Source organism: Triplophysa dalaica, chromosome 20, assembly GCF_015846415.1.
Source record: "Triplophysa dalaica isolate WHDGS20190420 chromosome 20, ASM1584641v1, whole genome shotgun sequence".
NCBI classification, from domain to species: Eukaryota; Metazoa; Chordata; class Actinopteri; order Cypriniformes; family Nemacheilidae; genus Triplophysa; species Triplophysa dalaica.
Window position 1 is genome coordinate 5,080,531 of NC_079561.1, and position 17,513 is coordinate 5,098,043.

General features: G+C 42.1%; 1 protein-coding gene across 1 annotated transcript in view; it reads left to right on the forward strand.

Moving 5' to 3' along the window:
- Positions 1-17,513, forward strand: part of lrp1ab (low density lipoprotein receptor-related protein 1Ab) — an 84,478-nt gene that overhangs the window by 46,791 nt on the left and 20,174 nt on the right. The window contains exons 10-41 of the mRNA XM_056732791.1: positions 134-277; positions 384-620; positions 738-918; positions 1,017-1,248; positions 1,442-1,631; positions 1,846-1,974; positions 2,125-2,265; positions 2,421-2,546; positions 2,704-2,820; positions 3,029-3,109; positions 3,201-3,368; positions 5,300-5,482; positions 5,752-5,949; positions 6,333-6,578; positions 6,745-6,942; positions 8,551-8,755; positions 8,839-9,003; positions 9,144-9,388; positions 9,484-9,615; positions 10,264-10,491; positions 10,581-10,755; positions 11,790-11,884; positions 11,984-12,127; positions 12,244-12,387; positions 12,746-12,871; positions 12,965-13,096; positions 13,213-13,347; positions 13,440-13,569; positions 13,675-13,801; positions 13,905-14,056; positions 14,207-14,331; positions 14,903-15,277. Coding sequence (XP_056588769.1) covers positions 134-277; positions 384-620; positions 738-918; positions 1,017-1,248; positions 1,442-1,631; positions 1,846-1,974; positions 2,125-2,265; positions 2,421-2,546; positions 2,704-2,820; positions 3,029-3,109; positions 3,201-3,368; positions 5,300-5,482; positions 5,752-5,949; positions 6,333-6,578; positions 6,745-6,942; positions 8,551-8,755; positions 8,839-9,003; positions 9,144-9,388; positions 9,484-9,615; positions 10,264-10,491; positions 10,581-10,755; positions 11,790-11,884; positions 11,984-12,127; positions 12,244-12,387; positions 12,746-12,871; positions 12,965-13,096; positions 13,213-13,347; positions 13,440-13,569; positions 13,675-13,801; positions 13,905-14,056; positions 14,207-14,331; positions 14,903-15,277 — 5,406 coding nt within the window. The remainder of the gene's footprint in view (positions 1-133; positions 278-383; positions 621-737; positions 919-1,016; positions 1,249-1,441; positions 1,632-1,845; positions 1,975-2,124; positions 2,266-2,420; positions 2,547-2,703; positions 2,821-3,028; positions 3,110-3,200; positions 3,369-5,299; positions 5,483-5,751; positions 5,950-6,332; positions 6,579-6,744; positions 6,943-8,550; positions 8,756-8,838; positions 9,004-9,143; positions 9,389-9,483; positions 9,616-10,263; positions 10,492-10,580; positions 10,756-11,789; positions 11,885-11,983; positions 12,128-12,243; positions 12,388-12,745; positions 12,872-12,964; positions 13,097-13,212; positions 13,348-13,439; positions 13,570-13,674; positions 13,802-13,904; positions 14,057-14,206; positions 14,332-14,902; positions 15,278-17,513) is intronic.

Sequence of the window (17,513 nt, forward strand, 5' to 3'; positions counted from 1 at the left end):
GTCGCCCTGTACATTTCAATTTTACTCATTTGTTTACAATTTTGTAGAGTCAGTACATGTACACCGTAGATGAGAAATCTAAATGTATCCTCATTGTAGGACTCATTTGCTACTGGTTCCTTTTTCCTCACAGTTCGCAGTCACGCCTGTGCTCCGGATCAATTCGGGAAACCGGGCGGCTGCTCAGAAATCTGCCTGCTAAGTAACAGTCACAAGAGCCGATCCTGTCGCTGCCGGTCTGGCTTCAGTCTGGGCAGTGATGGAAAGTCTTGCAAGAGTAAGTGAAATCCTGTCTTATGCAACCGGCTTCCCCCATTATAGACATTGTGTTTACTATAAGTGAATAAAATGAGTTTCTATAAGCTTGTGTATTTTCACAACAGAACCCGAGCATGAGCTCTTTCTGGTCTACGGAAAGGGTCGACCGGGCATCATCCGCGGCATGGACATGCATGCCAGGGTGTATGATGAGCACATCATTCCCATTGAAAACCTGAACAATCCAAGAGCACTGGACTTCCACGCTGAGACCGAATTTATCTACTTCGCTGATGCCACCAGTTACATCATCGGCCGGCAGAAGATCGATGGTACTGAGAGGGACATCATAGTGAAGGACGGTAAGTGCAGAACAACTATCGAAGATCCTATAGCTGAGATTTGGTAAAGTTCTTTTATATCTGTTCCCAATTCAGTGTTGGCTTCGTTTTGAACCCATTCGTGTCTGTATTCAACAGGTATCCACACAGTAGAAGGTATAGCTGTGGATTGGATGGGACAGAACTTGTATTGGACTGATGATGGACCCAAAAAGACCATCAGTGTAGCCAAACTAGAAAAAGCCTCTCAAACCCGCAAGACACTGATTGAGGGCAATATGACGCATCCCAGAGCCATAGTAGTGGACCCTGTTCATGGGTAAGTCATTATCATCTCTGAAGAGTTTGTTCACCCATTGTTTTGATATTGTGTAGGTAGCACAGATGTCCAAGAACATTTGTTTAAATTCCCAACAGAATGATGTACTGGAGTGACTGGGAGGAGGAGCCTAAGGAGCCTAATCGTGGCAGTATAAAGAAGGCCTGGATGGATGGATCAAACGCCGGAGTCCTGTACACGTCTAAAACTGTGCTCTGGCCCAACGGACTGAGTCTGGATATCCAGCAGGGCGCCCTGTACTGGGTAGATGCCTACTATGACCGGATCGACATGGTGCTTCTCAACAGCACCGACAAAACACAGTCCACGGTATGGAATAGAATGGGCTTAACATTTCTTATAGTGTTGAGATGCGGGGATTGCAAATGCGAAGAACTTGATTTTAGTATTTAGTGAGCTTAAACATACAAAAATGCAATCTGTAGTATTTGATAGTACAGAGAAAAATGTAACATGGGGCAACTCAAAATCATACAACCAACATTTTTTTCTGTTTGTTTAGTTGGTTTATCAGGGACAGGAGCTGAACCATCCCTTTGGCCTCTGCCACTATAAGAACTTCCTCTTCTGGAATGAATACCGTGGTGGTGGTATCTACAAGCTGGACCAGATCACCAAGAAAGTCACACTGCTACGCAATGAACGACCGCCAATCTATGAGATTCGCACCTATGACGCACAACAACAGCAAAGTACTGAACCCTCTGAGAATTTCTGTAAAATGTTGGCGCTATTAACAAAGCATGACACGCTAGCGCTTTAATGTGATTGTTTTGTTTTGTATGTTTACTTGTACTGACAGTTATATATATAATTTAAGTGGTGATTAAGTAATGAGATCAAAGACGGTGGGATTTTATTGCGTGTTTTATGGGGTTTTGCTAAGGATGTTTCTGTTTTGTGTAGTTACGGGCTCCAATGTGTGCCGGGCAAATAACGGTGGCTGCAGCAGTCTGTGTTTGCTTACGCCCACCGGGCGATCCTGCTCCTGCGCAGACGACCAGATACTAGATGCTGATAACAAGACCTGCAAAGGTAATATTATTATGTTATGTTATATTTTTACGTTTATTTTCTTTTTAGTATTTTTCATTTCAATGTTGAAAATTCTCTTAACATTGGTTTTGGTTCGTTGAACTAAGAGATTTGAGGTTTAATAATACAGTGTTTTTTTACTGTCTCCAGCGAACCCTTCCTACGTGCCGCCTCCTCAGTGCCAGCCTGGAGAATTTGCCTGTAAGAATAATCGCTGTATTCAGGAGCGCTGGAAGTGCGATGGGGACAACGATTGTCTGGATAACAGCGACGAGGCTCCAGAGTTGTGCCGTAAGTCTTGACCTTTAACCTCTCATTTCAGAAACGTAAGTCTGAAGTGCGGTCATGCTGCAGTGTTTTAAAGTAGCTGGTAGATTTCGTCTGCAGGGATTGTAAGTGCAAGCTTGAGACTGTGAAATAAAATGAGATCATTTGTTTTGTTGCAGACCAGCACACCTGTCCTGCGGACCGCTTTAAGTGCCAAAATAACCGCTGTATCCCCCTGCGCTGGCTCTGTGATGGAGACAATGACTGTGGCAAGGATGAAGATGAGTCCAACAGTACCTGCTCAGGTATTGAGAGATCTGATGAATACAGTACATTTTCATATTCAATTTCATATCTAGTTAATGCTGCTGTTTATTTGTTGTTCTCTGCAAAATTTTGTTTGATATATCGAAATCAAAAATATTGTTGACAAAACAGTTGTGTTTCGTTGTCTCTTCCCAGCACGCACATGTCCTCCTAATCAGTACCCATGTGCCAGTGGCCGCTGTATCCCCGTCTCCTGGACATGTGATCTGGATGATGACTGTGGCGACCGCTCTGATGAACCAGCATCTTGTGGTATTTACATATGTGGCCTTGCCTTTTTCCATTCTTTAAATGTAGATGGAAGAAAAATTGACCCAAGAATGGAAATTCTTTTGGCATTCAAATTGACTTCCAACGTCTTTTAAAGAACGTTTGAAGTCAAACAACATTGGCCCCATTGACTTCCCTTGTATAGACACAAAACCATTGATACATTTCTCAAAATATCTTCTGTCTCCAGCATATCCCACCTGCTTCCCCCTCACTCAGTTCACCTGTGCCAACGGGCGCTGCATCAATGTAAACTGGCGTTGTGACAATGGTAAGTTTCAAAATCCGTAACTTGAATTCATTGCACTGCTTTATTATTGCACTGCCGTCCAAACGCCTCCACTACGTCTGTGCGTCCTCAGATAATGACTGTGGGGACAACAGCGACGAGGCCGGCTGCAGTCATTCGTGCTCCAGCGTGCAGTTTAAATGCAACAGCGGTCGCTGCATTCCTGAGTACTGGACCTGCGATGGAGACAACGACTGTGGAGATTACAGCGATGAGACTCACGCTAATTGCACCAATCAGGGTGAGTTTGAAATCGGATAGAAGGAAGTGAGTCTAAGACGGAGATTTGTTTTGATGTTACGGTTGCAGGTTCTAGTTTGAGGTCAGAAAAACGATCCACAATCAAGTCAAGTGCCAAACCAACCACACAGAAACTGTTTTCTTTTAGGACCTCACGTATGTGCAAACTTTCACACTTGAATGTTGAAGCCTTTCAGATTTTGGTCAAAACCGCAGCAAGTGACTGCTTATTAACAGCGACAAATAGCGATTTCGCAAACTGTCCTGTCATCCTGTCTTTTTTTTAGGCTTGCGGTGAAGTATGTTAACCACAAACGCTTGAAGAATGTCTGAGAGCATGACAGGCAGTGAGAGTCCCTGCTGTGGTTCTGTGTTAATGACTGTTCTGAGAGGGATTACACAAGTACAGATGTGCCGGCATGCTTGATGCACGGGCCACAGGAGTATCCGCACACATGTGCATTTTTGCGTTTATCACGTCACATGTCTTGTCCAAGTGGTTTCTTTCTCACGGTTAATTGGGGTGCGGTTGGCCAGGCTGGGTGGAACAGGAAGAGAGGGTTACGTTACGTTATGCTTGTTTTGGGTCTGGGTTCTGTCCTTTGCCTCTCTAATCCCTATGGCATGCTGCTGCTTAATGGACTCAAAAAATCAATGGCTCAGAAACAAGCCAGAGGCCTAATGAGAGCGCTCGGCCTTATGGGAGACTGACGGACTGTTTTGGTGTGTGTAGGGATGTAACTGTAAGACATGAAATGTTACATTGTGTCATTGAGGAAGGGTTTGTAGCACTTCAGATTAGTGTTGCTAGAACTAGCGGTATGTTTGTGCGATACAAATGTTTTTCACAAAATGTTTTGTTTTACAGTACATTGTTTTAGTTGAGCTACTTTTCTTATACTATACAACTGTTTTGGTTTGTTTAATAATTTTAAGAACAACTTGAAGCAATGTTTATATTCTTAATGACAAATGTTGCAATGAAAGCCACATGCAAATGTTTGAAATTAAATACTGCTGCAATTCGTAACGTTAGCCTCAATACCGCCATCTCTGTTTGGAACATAAAATTGCAGGTTTCTTATATTTATTTGTGTTAAAGACGAATCTTCTGCAAATTCGTAGCTAGCAACAGAAATGATGAAACATTACCGCTTACCGTTGTGAATTGGGGTAAAGGAGGAAAAAAGGGACAGTTCACCCCAAAAAATACACTAGACACCAACTTTAACCGAAGTTGTTATCCCGTATGTCTTTCAAAACCTGTATAGAATACATTTTATTTGATGAAAAAAAATATTTTGTGAAATGTCTCGATGGTTTTGTGGCCATACAATGGAAGTCAATGGGGCCTTGGTGTTTTCGGTTAAGAAAGAAAATCATACAGGTTTTGAATGAATAAGGGTGAATAAATGATGAAATAATTTTCATTTTTGGGTGAACTATCCCTTTTCCTTTAGAATCAAAAAATTCCACTGATTTTAGAACCATGACACTTTAGTTTGGAGTGTTGTGTGTGTGAATGAACTCGTAAAGGTCTGATGTCATAAGGGTCGGACCATCCGGGAAGATTCCCGAACTGAGACACACTTCTCTCTGTTCACGTGCAGAGTCTGGTTTTCTCCATTACTCCTTTGCCAGTCACTGCCAGACCGTAACCTTTGCTATGCTGGACTTTGAGCCTTTATGTTTGAATTCTAATGATGGCCGTCACAGTGCCAGCCCTGGGCTGGCGTTCATGAGAAAGTTTGCTTTGGATGGGAATCCACTGTGGTTGTGCCTCACAATAGTCACATTCTCCATCTCTGGGAACTGATTCTTGACGTCAGAAGCCCGACTCTCATTATCGTAAAATAATAGGATCTGTGTCGGGGCTTTTGTACGTGTGGCTTCTATGCTCTGTAATAAGTCTTCTTTTTCCTTTTTGGGTAGCCACGCGGCCTCCCGGCGGCTGCCATACGGATGAGTTCCAGTGCGGAGTGGACAGCATGTGTATTCCCATGCGTTGGCGCTGCGACGGAGACTCGGACTGCATGGACCTCAGCGACGAGAAGAACTGCGAAGGTGTCACTCATATGTGCGACCCAGCCGTCAAGTTCGCCTGCAAGGACTCGGGTCAGTACCGCACATATTTATTATTACATCAACACAGAAAAGATTGATTGTTTCTTTCTCTTGATGTTGTAACTGATTTTGACATCTGAATTAATGAAGTTTACTGAGGTGTCTGGTCACATGATGTTATGCATGATGAGACGCCCCCCAGGATACAGGAAGTCAAAATGTCTCAGTCACAACTTATTAGTTGATGTCACAACTCATCAAGACACAGGGACTGTGTTTGGCATCGCGTTCCCATCTTACGTTTCTCGGTTTTGTTTTAGCTCGCTGTATCATTAAGGCCTGGATGTGCGACGGGGACAGCGATTGTGAAGATAATTCTGATGAGGAGAACTGCGAAGCGCTCGTGTGCAAGCTGTCCCATCACGTCTGCGCCAGCAACGACTCCATCTGTCTACCTGCGGAGAAACTGTGTGATGGCAAGGACGACTGTCCCGATGGATCCGACGAGAAACTCTGCAGTAAATCACATGCACAAACACAAATATGCTCAAGGGATATTTCACCCCGAAATGAAAAAAAAAACGGTCATTTACTATTCACCTTCATGTGGTTCAAAACTTGTATATGACAGAAAAAAAGATATTTTGAGAATTGTGTCTGGTTTTGTGTCCATACAATGGAAGTCAATGGGTTTGCTAACCCATGTTCTTCAGGATATCTTTTATGTCGTTCAAAAGAAAGTCAGTCATGAAGGTTTGGAATGACATGAGGATTAGTCAATAGGTTGTTAGTAAATAATGACAGAATTGGTAGTTTTGGGTGAACTGTCCCTTTAAATCTTTCAAATTTCACACAGAATTTCAATATGAATTCAAAATGAATCACCAACTCTGTTTTCTAGACCTTTGCTCGGTTGATAATGGAGGCTGCAGCCACAACTGCACCATCGCTCCTGGTGAGGGCGTACTGTGTTCCTGCCCGGCTGGCATGGAGCTGGGTACCGACAACAAGACCTGCCAGATTCAGAGCTTCTGTGCCAAGCATCTGAAGTGCAGCCAGCGCTGCATGCAGGAGAAAGCGACTGTCAAATGTGCTTGCTATGAGGGCTGGGCGCTGGGGCCGGACGGCGAGAGCTGCAAAAGCACTGGTGAGGAACTGGGAGAATATTATCTGCAATGTTATCTGGAGTGTATTCGTATGTGATATGTATATATATATGAGGACAACGCTCTCAAAAGCATAACGGTGATGGTGTCTTTTGGAAATGAAGTTAGTTGTGTGGATTCCTGATTTGCAGTGTTCATGTTCTTTAGATCCATTCAAGCCGTTCATCATCTTCTCAAACCGACACGAGATCCGACGAATTGACTTGTACAAGGGAGAGTTCAGCGTGCTCGTGCCGGGTCTGAGGAACACCATCGCTCTGGATTTCCATCTCAACCAAAGCGCCCTCTATTGGACTGATGTGGTAGAGGACAAGATCTACAGAGGAAAGCTGTCTGAAAATGGGGGTAAATCATTTCCTAAAATGCTCCTAAAGGGCTTTACAGACCCTATGTGGATATTATGTAACATACATCGAGTTAACATGGTAATAATATGACATGCACAGATTATACTGGTAAACAATTTCGAAAAAAAATTATTGGTAAATGTTTTATTAAAATAGTGTGAGAAACAGTATAATTGTTCTGTAGATTTCAAGTGAAACGTTAAAAATGATTTTCTCTGGTAATCGATCACATGCTATACATTTTGTCCGTAAACTTTAAATGTAAACCCAAAATATTCCTCTGTAGCAAATGCCAGTCAGAGTTTTTTTTATTTGCATTATATATTGTTTTTTGTGTCGTGTTTATGAAGTCAATGATGGATTTTGAAATTGGCGACTTCAATAACACTTGTTTTATTGTTTTAAGGATTTCCAAGACTTTGATGTTCCGCTTTATTTTTCCACATTGTTTTGATTTTCTTCAGCATACCAATTAAGACCAAAAAATCACAAACATGTTCAGTCCACAAAGCCACAGCATGACTACATTTCTACAAGATGTGTGTGTCTGTTGGAGTGCGATTTGAAGGAATTTGAAAGCCTCTGTCTTTATTCATTTGTCTCACTGCTAGTTTGCGTGACTACGAGGAAAGTAAAAGTAAACAACATAAGCACCATGTTAAACACACTTTATATCTTCCTCTCATTCCCATTTTTTCTAAACGCAAAAAAGTATCAGATCCTTGAGTAAATATATGAGCAGTATGGCTGCCAACAGTGAGTCTCAAAATGTTTTTTTGATGGATTCGAGAACCCATGCTGTCTCTGGGCCTTTAATGTCTTCTTCCTTGTGAAGAACTGAAGGGGTGGCCATGAGTTGGGAATCATTTTCATTCCTGCACATGTTTAAAGCTAAAAGCAGAGGGTCATTTATTGCAGCGTTAGTTTAGCATTGGCTGTGAGACAGGAATCAATATCCAGTGGGGTCTGGAAGTCTAGAAGCACTAATTTTATTAGCTTTTTAAGGTTGCTTTTAATCTCAAATGTACTTTTTTAAATAATGACTATTAAAAGTGCCGAATGCTAACAAATTAATATTGGCTTTAATCATGTAATTTTTTTATTAAAGCGGCGGTTACATACTAAGTTTCTACTAATCTCATATTAATCTTGAGTAGTATTGCATACTTCGTATCTTCGAAGAGTATTAAGTTTGATCACTTATATAAAAGATAGATACAGCTGTACGATTATTTCCGAAATCATACAGCTTATGCATGGGGGGAGGGGTAGGCTGAACTAAAGCACGTACAAACCCTTTGCCAACAAAACACAGACATCAGTTTCACTCAACGCATGCGGTTCATGTCCGCTATCTTTTAGCATTGGTACTGCTCAATATATCAGTTTCAAACTATCTCCAAATCCAACGTCATAGCCGCTGTTTATATAACATTCATAACCCGAATGCTGTGAACAAACAAACACCTGAACTTCATGAACATATGCTCTCTCTCACTCCTGCACACAATTGAAAGTGACGTCTACGCATTCTCCTTCTCCTGCTCTCCTTGCTGTACTGTATATTCTGCAAGTCCCAATAAATCACTCTCTTCTCCTATTTCAGCTCTCACCAGTTTTGAGGTGGTGATTCAGTATGGTTTGGCCACTCCCGAGGGGCTGGCTGTGGACTGGATCGCAGGTAACATCTACTGGGTGGAAAGTAACCTGGATCAGATCGAAGTAGCCAAGTTGGATGGAACCATGCGTACCACACTGCTTGCTGGAGAGGTGGAGCATCCACGTGCCATTGCTCTTGACCCAAGAGATGGGTAAAACAACCGTGTCTTTATTTTTCAGTCACGTGAGGAGCGCGTAAGATGTTGACCATAACAAACATGCCTCTTTTTCCCAGCATTCTGTTCTGGACAGACTGGGATGCCAGCTCGCCCAGGATAGAGGCAGCCTCCATGAGCGGGGAGGGCCGTCGCACCATTCACAAAGAGACGGGGAACGGCGGATGGCCCAACGGTCTCACTGTAGACTATCTGGAACGCCGTATCCTGTGGATTGATGCAAGGTATACACACACATACACCAGTAAAATAGAAGCAAATCACAGAAACCAGATAAAGAACTGTTAACTTTGCTAGGTTGCCAGTCAAAATTTGCTTACGGTGATGCTGATCTTTTTGATCTTCTCCAAATGTTAATGTTCAGATCTGATGCCATCTACTCTGCTGCTTACGATGGTTCCGGCCTAATCGAGGTGCTCCGGGGTCACGAATACTTATCTCATCCATTCGCTGTCACTATGTATGGAGGGGAGGTCTACTGGACGGACTGGAGAACCAACACTTTGGCCAAAGCCAACAAATGGACGGGACACAATGTCACAGTGGTGCAGAGAACAAACACACAGCCTTTTGATCTTCAAGTGTTCCATCCATCTAGACAACCTCAAGGTGGGAAGACTCGATGTTTAATTGTCACAGGTTAATGAGAGGATTGGTATCTATCGCATAATAAGCTGTAAATATTTCTTCCTTTTTTTTTGTAGCTCCGAACCCGTGTGCCGCTAATGACGGGAAGGGGCCGTGTTCTCACCTCTGCCTCATCAACTACAACCAAACCTTTGCTTGTGCCTGCCCACATCTCATGAAGCTCAAGGAAGACAAGCACACCTGCTACGGTAGGCATTGCCCACTCTCAGACTTTTGTCCAATCGGATGCTTTTTATAGTAAAAATCCATTGGAAGCTTTTTTTTACGTTATTCAATTAACAATTAAATAAATGCGTCATCAGTTTACACACTCACTTTTATTTCCCTTTGTAGTCTCAACATTAGCTCAAGTTCATTATCAACATGTCTAATAATTATTGAAAAAAGTACTACACTGTATTTGACATCATATCTACGTAGTCTGTATCGTACGATATTGTACAGAAAAGAAAAATGGAGAAACGGGTCATAACAATAGAAAATATTCTCTATTTTTCTGACCTCAAATGCTGCAAAGAAAACAGTTCATTTTTACTTTTCTGGCAATACAGTTATAACAGTCATATTTGTACATGTATGTAGGAACTGCCTTTTTTATAGTTTATCACAGATTTCATGTGACTTGTCATGCTGTCAGTCTTTCACATTTATAATAAATGTATATTAAAATCATTTATTTGTAAGGACGTCTGGAAGTGAAATCCAAAGGTGTTTGGAATATTGTTGTATAATTCAAGTCATTGTTAGGAAGCCTTATCATGGTATTGCTATTTACTTGTATTTATAACAATGCTTATGTTAATGTTGTCTCTATTGTTTCTGTTTTTCTTCTCCAGAGTTCCGTCAGTTTTTGCTCTATGCTCGTCAGATTGAAATCAGAGGAGTTGACATTGATAACCCCTATTACAACTACATCATCTCTTTCACGGTTCCCGACATCGACAACGTGACGGTGGTGGATTATGATGCTCTTGAGCACCGTATCTACTGGTCAGATGTTCGTACACAGACCATCAAACGAGCCTTCATCAATGGGACAGGAGTAGAGACTGTTTTGTTTGCTGGTGAGATGACCAAAATCTTTCACTGATTGATTTTTGAGTCTACATTATTTTTGAAAATAACCAAAATATGACTTCCGATTCTTTCCTAGACCTTCCAAATGCTCAGGGTCTGGCTGTAGACTGGGTCTCCAGAAATCTCTTCTGGACCAGCTATGATGCCAATAAGAAGCAGATCAATGTTGCACGACTGGATGGATCCTTCAAAAATGCAGTAATCCACGGACTGGATAAACCTCACTCTTTGGTTCTACATCCTATTCTGGGGTTAGTTGAACACCCACAAATTCCAATTTGGACTTGTTTGCTTGTCCTATAGGTCACATTAGAGATTTTGAGATTAGCATATGGTGTCAGTATGATTCTGCCATTAACAATGATAATTAGATCCTCTCATGAGTCATCAGATAATGTCGCTTCTCTTCCACCTATTTGTAAATGGAGCTGTGCTTATTGTAGGCATAATGTTAATTGCTCCCTCGTTTGCTTCGATAAAAATCAGCAAGATAAATACTATAAATGTAAATCAATATAGTGACTTTTGAAGAATAGTCAGCATAAAAATGAAATTCTAATATAATTTACTTACCTTAATACAGCTTTAAAATGACTTTATTTCCTTGGAGCACCTAATGAGACAATCTGAAGACATTTGCATTCATTTCGGAGCTTAATGACATTATCATGGGAAATAAAGTCAATCACTTTCTTCAGAATTTCCCCTTTTGTTCTTGAGAAGAAAGTAATATCGGTTTTGGAACAACAATGAGTGAATGGGGACAAATATGCACTTTGCATTCTGATACGTTCGCCACGATTCCTCATACTCTCACTTCACTATCTGTCTCTGTGCGGTTGATTTGAACCAGATGAGCTCGGTTGTAGTTTCATTCTGCTTTTTTCTGACGCACCGGTTTCTAATAAAACCAGTGCGCATGGGCATGCCGACAATATACGTGACTCGACCTGATTCTTTCCTCTGTGGTATTGTTTGATAAATTACTGTTTACTTCTCTTTCACTGGCAGTAGATGACAGAGTTCATTCACGGACAAGTAAAGTTCAGTTGATTGAAAACCTTCCTGGCATTTACTTTTAAACAAACTTAAATAGTGTCAGTTTTTTCCCATCTTTAATCTTAAATACCAAAACCCCAACAAGCCATTAAGGACTCTGTGCTCTTTGTAAATCATTTACAGATTCATATCTAGTTTATGCCAAGACTTGTTCTCACTGAAGATTTATCATCTATATGGCACAGCCTCGGTTGCTTTTGAGCTTTAATGTGTTGTTTGTTTACAGAAAGCTGTACTGGATCGATGGAGAAAACATCAGCATGGCCAACATGGACGGCACCAACCGCACATTACTTTACTCCAATCAGAAAGGCCCAGTGGGTGAGCCACCTGTCTGAATGCTTGATGTATACCTTTCATTTTTCCAAGACATGGCTGCTGGATGTGATCTTATGCTTTGTTTACTTCTTCCTGTGGCAGGTCTGTCCATAGATTTTGACACGGAGCAGCTGTACTGGATCAACTCTGTAAACAGCACTATTAATCGCTGTAAACTGGACGGCTCTGGCCTGGAGGTCATAGAGGGTGTAAAGCTCACCAAAGCTACAGCACTTGCCATCATGGGTGAGGAAGCATCGGTTGCCATATGTGCAGATTTCAGAATCAATAATACAGTTGGTTCTCAACATTTTTGGTGTTAATGGGCAGCTTGGGTGACTTTCTGGATGTTTTATGTTCAGGTGAAAAACTGTGGTGGGCAGATCAGGGTACGGATCAGATCGGAACATGCGACAAGAGCGATGGAAAGAATTGCAAGGTCCTTCGAAATAACACCTCACCCATGATGCACATGAAGATCTACAATGAGACGGTGCATCAAATAGGTGTGTTTGCAATCTTCGTTTTAGATTTAGATTGATCTGTTAACAGTTAGCATTTTGGAAATTTAAGATTAGAGTTGTTCAGCGATCAGCTTAAACGTGAGGGAATTGCATTGCAATTGATCTATTAACATACTGAATTGTGATTGGTCTATACTGTTAAAAATAGTTAGCCATCATTATAGTGTGTGTTCCTTTGTTACTTTCTGGGATATTTGTTTTATTTGGGAAACAATCTGATATAAGTTGACCAATATTTTTTTAAGTCCGTTTTTTCTCTTATGGGCTTATTTTGCTGTAATAACAGGCTTAATTTACCCCAAAAAGTTTAACAATGTTCTTTTTTTTGTTTTTAATTTAGGTACAAACCTCTGCAGTAAGAACAATGGTGACTGCTCTCAGCTCTGCCTGCCAACTTCGCCAACTACAAGAGCTTGTATGTGCACGGCGGGATACAGCCTAAAGAGTGGACAACAGTCCTGTGAAGGTCAGATCTCACAGATACAAATACATCAAGGCATGACACCTGCGATCATATGACTACAGATTGATCACAGTGTCGTTGCACTTTTATTTGAAGGCATGGGTTCCTTTTTGCTCTACTCCGTGCACGAGGGCATTCGTGGCATCCCCCTGGACCCATCCGATAAATCTGATGCCCTTGTACCAGTGTCAGGCACCACTCTAGCTGTGGGCATTGACTTCCATGCTGGTGAGTTGCATTGAAGACAATCATCTGTTATAGGCTACTGCTCATATGTTTTGAATAAGATATCCATAACAAAATATATACAGATTTTTAAAGTGATCAAATTAATGTCTCTGTAGAGAACGACACCATCTACTGGGTTGATATGGGCCTGAGCACTATTAGCCGAGCCAAGAGAGACCAGACGTGGAGAGAGGATATAGTGACCAATGGAATCGGACGTGTGGAGGGCATCACTGTCGACTGGATCGCAGGTGCGCAAACGAGCACCATAAAACCATACTGCACAGATCTGTTGTAGTCATATCACATTTATTGCAATTGTGTTGTGTTTTTGTGTAAATAGGAAACATCTACTGGACTGATCAGGGCTTTGATGTGATTGAGGTGGCCAGACTCAATGGCTCCTTCCGCTATGTGGTCGTCTCTCAGGGTCTGGACAAACCACGTGCCATCTCTGTCCATCCAGAGAGAGGGTGAGCAAATGCGCCTCCATTCTTTCTACTGCATGTGAAATGAGATATTGCATGACCTCACGCACAGCCAAATTCTTTGCTAAATACATTTGTGTGTGTACGCAGGTATCTGTTCTGGACAGAGTGGGGTCAATTTCCGCGTATCGAAAGGTCTCGTCTTGACGGTTCGGAGAGAATAGTTCTCGTCAATGTTAGTATCAGTTGGCCCAATGGAATCTCCATCGACTACAAGGTTTGTAGATACGTTTTCTTATTTCGCAAGATGCATTAGCAAAACGTCCAATCAGGCATGTGACAAGCGCAAAATTAATTCAATAACTCTGTCTGATGTGCAGGAGGGCCTGCTGTATTGGTGCGACGCTCGCACGGACAAAATCGAGCGGATTAATCTGGAGACAGGAGAAAACCGTGAGCTGGTGCTCCCAAACAATAACATGGACATGTTTGCTGTGTCTGTGTTTGAAGACTACATCTACTGGAGCGACAGGTGCAAATGCAATATTTCTTTTCTATCATTTTTTATTCCCCCATACTTTCTTTCTTTTCTTTTATGTAATTTTTTATTCTAGAGCTCTAGCTTTGTCTTCTGGGTAAAGGGGATGGCGGTAATGAGCGGTTTGTTATTTGTTTCTGACAGGACTCATGCCAACGGCTCCATCAAGAGAGGAAACAAGGACAATGCCACAGATATGGTTTATCTTAGAACAGGCATCGGCGTTCAGCTCAAAGATATTAAAGTCTTCAATCGTGCCAGGCAGCAAGGTTAGTACTTTATTAAACAAACAACGCTTTATAGAGATGATGAATGTAGAGATGAGCTCAGCAATGCATCACATATTACGTATTTGTGGCTTACAACCAGGCCCAGATGGAATTCATCAACATTTTATGCATTGCATTTAATTCACATTCATACATGTGGCACGCGATTTCATCTAGAACGACAAGCTAAATGTTGTTTTTTGGGCTGTCAAACGATTAATCGCGATGTTTGCGTTTAAAATATGTCTGTGCACTGTGGATAATAATTTTGTTTTTATAAGCATACACATAAATATATTTACGAAATATTTACATGTATTTATTTATATTTACCGATAATTTAAATTCTATATAAATGGTTATTAATTTTTATATTTTATATAAAAATATAAATAGATGCGTGTGTATGTTTATATAATATAAGATTAATATGCACAGTAACAGATATACATTATGTAAACACACACTTTTATTCTGCTTCCGATTAATCGCAATTAATCGTCTGACTGCCCTAGTTTTTGATCTGTAAGAATGATCTGTTGGATAATTGATATCGCACTTTGTTTTGTAGGTACCAACGTCTGTAAAGTCAACAACGGTGGATGTGAACAGCTGTGTCTGTACAGAGGTAACAGCAACCGTACTTGCGCCTGTGCTCATGGCATGCTGGCGGAAAACGGACGCAGTTGCAGAGACTACGATGGCTACCTTCTGTACTCTGAGCGTACGATACTGAAGAGCATTCACCTGTCGGATGAAACCAACCTCAATGCCCCCATCAAACCGTTTGAAGACCCAGAGCACATGAAGAACGTGATCGCTCTTACATTTGACTACAGAGGCGGCGGGGGGAAGGGAGCCAACCGCATCTTCTACAGCGACATCCACTTCGGAAACATCCAGCAGATCAGTGACGATGGATCCGACCGCAAGACCGTAGTAGAGAGTAAGTGTGCAGTAAAATCGAGATTCTCAAAGGGATAGTTCACCCAAAAATGGCGATACCCATTGACTTCCATGAAAACCAATGGAAGTCAATGGGTACCTCCCTAGTTCGGCTACCAACAAAATATGTTCTGCAGAAAGAAAGTCATTCAGGTTTGAAATGACAAGAGGGAGTAAATGATGAAAGAAATTTCATTTTTGGGCGAACTATACTGGTACTTTTGTTATGGCAGAACAAATCAAGGTTTTTCTAACCACATTTTATCTCCATACATCAGTAGGCCCGATTTTTTGTTCTGCGTTGGACCTACTCTATAGCCTCTACGCCGTAGCCTACGTGTCGGTTTTCATTTATACTTCTACGTTGTTGTCCGTGTCCACAGACAATGAGCAGTAGGAGCCAATGTCCATGCGCGTGTTACTTGTGAAACCAAAACAGGAGCCGAAGAAGAAGCAGCTCATTTGAGAAGCATTAGCAGTGATAGCGCCAAGTAAACAGTCACTTGCAGTGTTGAAGATTTGAGATGTTTAATACACAAGCACAAATAAACATAAAAGTAAACATGACTCTATCGCAGAGTTTTTTTACCTGAGGGGAGGAGTTCTAACAGACCAAGCGCTTGCGGTCCGCGTAGGGTCTGCATTGAGTTGACCCGTTGTTACATTTTGGGAGAGGTGGGCATCAGGCTACGCCGTAGGGTACGCGGCTCTGCGTATGGTACCTCGTAGGTCGACGCTCGACTATAAACTGATCTTTAGTCCCATTGATTTAGTTTTTATAGCATACATATATTTGAGGCCTCTGATGGTCTCTCCGGTACTTCATTTATTGGCATGGTTAGGGAAAGTGTCCTGCTCCACCGGGTTAAAGGGCTGAACCATCGCTCTTCTTGGCACACACTTACAGCCTCTACAGCGCATTCGTCCCAGTACCAACAGCTTTTGCCGGAACTTGTGAGACATAAAAGCATAAAGCACCGGATTGGATATGACAGAGGAGCTGGCCAATAAGCGGGCAATGACGGTGAAGTCCAACTGTATGTTTTGCACACCGCAAGCCAGCAAGAACATGAGGATGTAGGATGGCAGCCAGCAGATGGTAAAAGCCAACACCAACAGAACCGACGTCTGGGTGACCTGCCGTTGGTAACGTTCCAGCTGTGGCGCAGCACCTCGCATCCGCGTCCTCTGTAGGAATCTGTAGAGCTTGCCGTACATGATAACGATTATAATAAGGGGCAGAGCAAAGCCAAACAGGAACAAAATGGTGCAGTAGACCACCTGACTGAGATTCGATAGAAAGGCAAAGCAGTAGATTGGAGTGGATCTCACGGTGCGGAATGCAAACTGAGGTGCAGCAAGGGCGATTGCCGGCACCCACATAAGGATCGCAGAAAAGCGTAGCCAGCGCTGTATTTTTAAACGAAATGTCCAGGTGGGGTGCACAACAATGAGGTAGCGAGTCACAGCTAATGCGGCTAGTGTCAACACGCTCGCCGAGCTGCAGGCCACGCCCAGGAAACTGATGGCTTTGCACAGCAGCCTGCTGAAGGGCCAGTAGCCCAGTGCTATAGCAGCGGTGTGGAAGGGCAGGCAGATGAGGAGCAGTAGATCAGAGGCGCTCAAAAGCAAAAGTAACATATCTGTCCCTTGAAAAGACTGTAGTCCGTTTTTTCTCCTGTATCCGGTCAGGATATAGATGACCAGAGAGTGGCCCACCAACCCGATCACCATGACTATTGTGTCCAAAGTAGGAACCAAAACCCGTTGTAATTGCCATGGCAGATTATCTCGATGGCTGTTATTCATTTTGACTAATCCTTTGAGGATTGATCATTTGACAGTGGTGGTCATGGAGAACAGCGCAGTGGAACACATTTATGCTCGGTGATCGCCGTCTGTTTCAGGCTAATAATTAGCTTTTCTGAAAGTTTATTACTTCCTCCCGTGGTGAGGCAACATCGGAGTTTTTGTTTGCATAGGGATTATTGCATTCTCTGGAGAGCTGGGTGTGAGTCTTTAGTGTTGTGAGATGCATCTCGCTGAAAAAAGTTAAAACCTGTATTAGCCTTTATTATAACATATCAATATATAGAAGTGCTTATATATCACGCTAATTCAGTGGGGGATTTTTTTGCATAGTGTTAGTCGGACCTGATCTAAATCTTTATCCACTAATCAGATGTGGTTCAAAATGCACTTTTGAACAGTACAAGTATTTATGTGGAATTTATTGG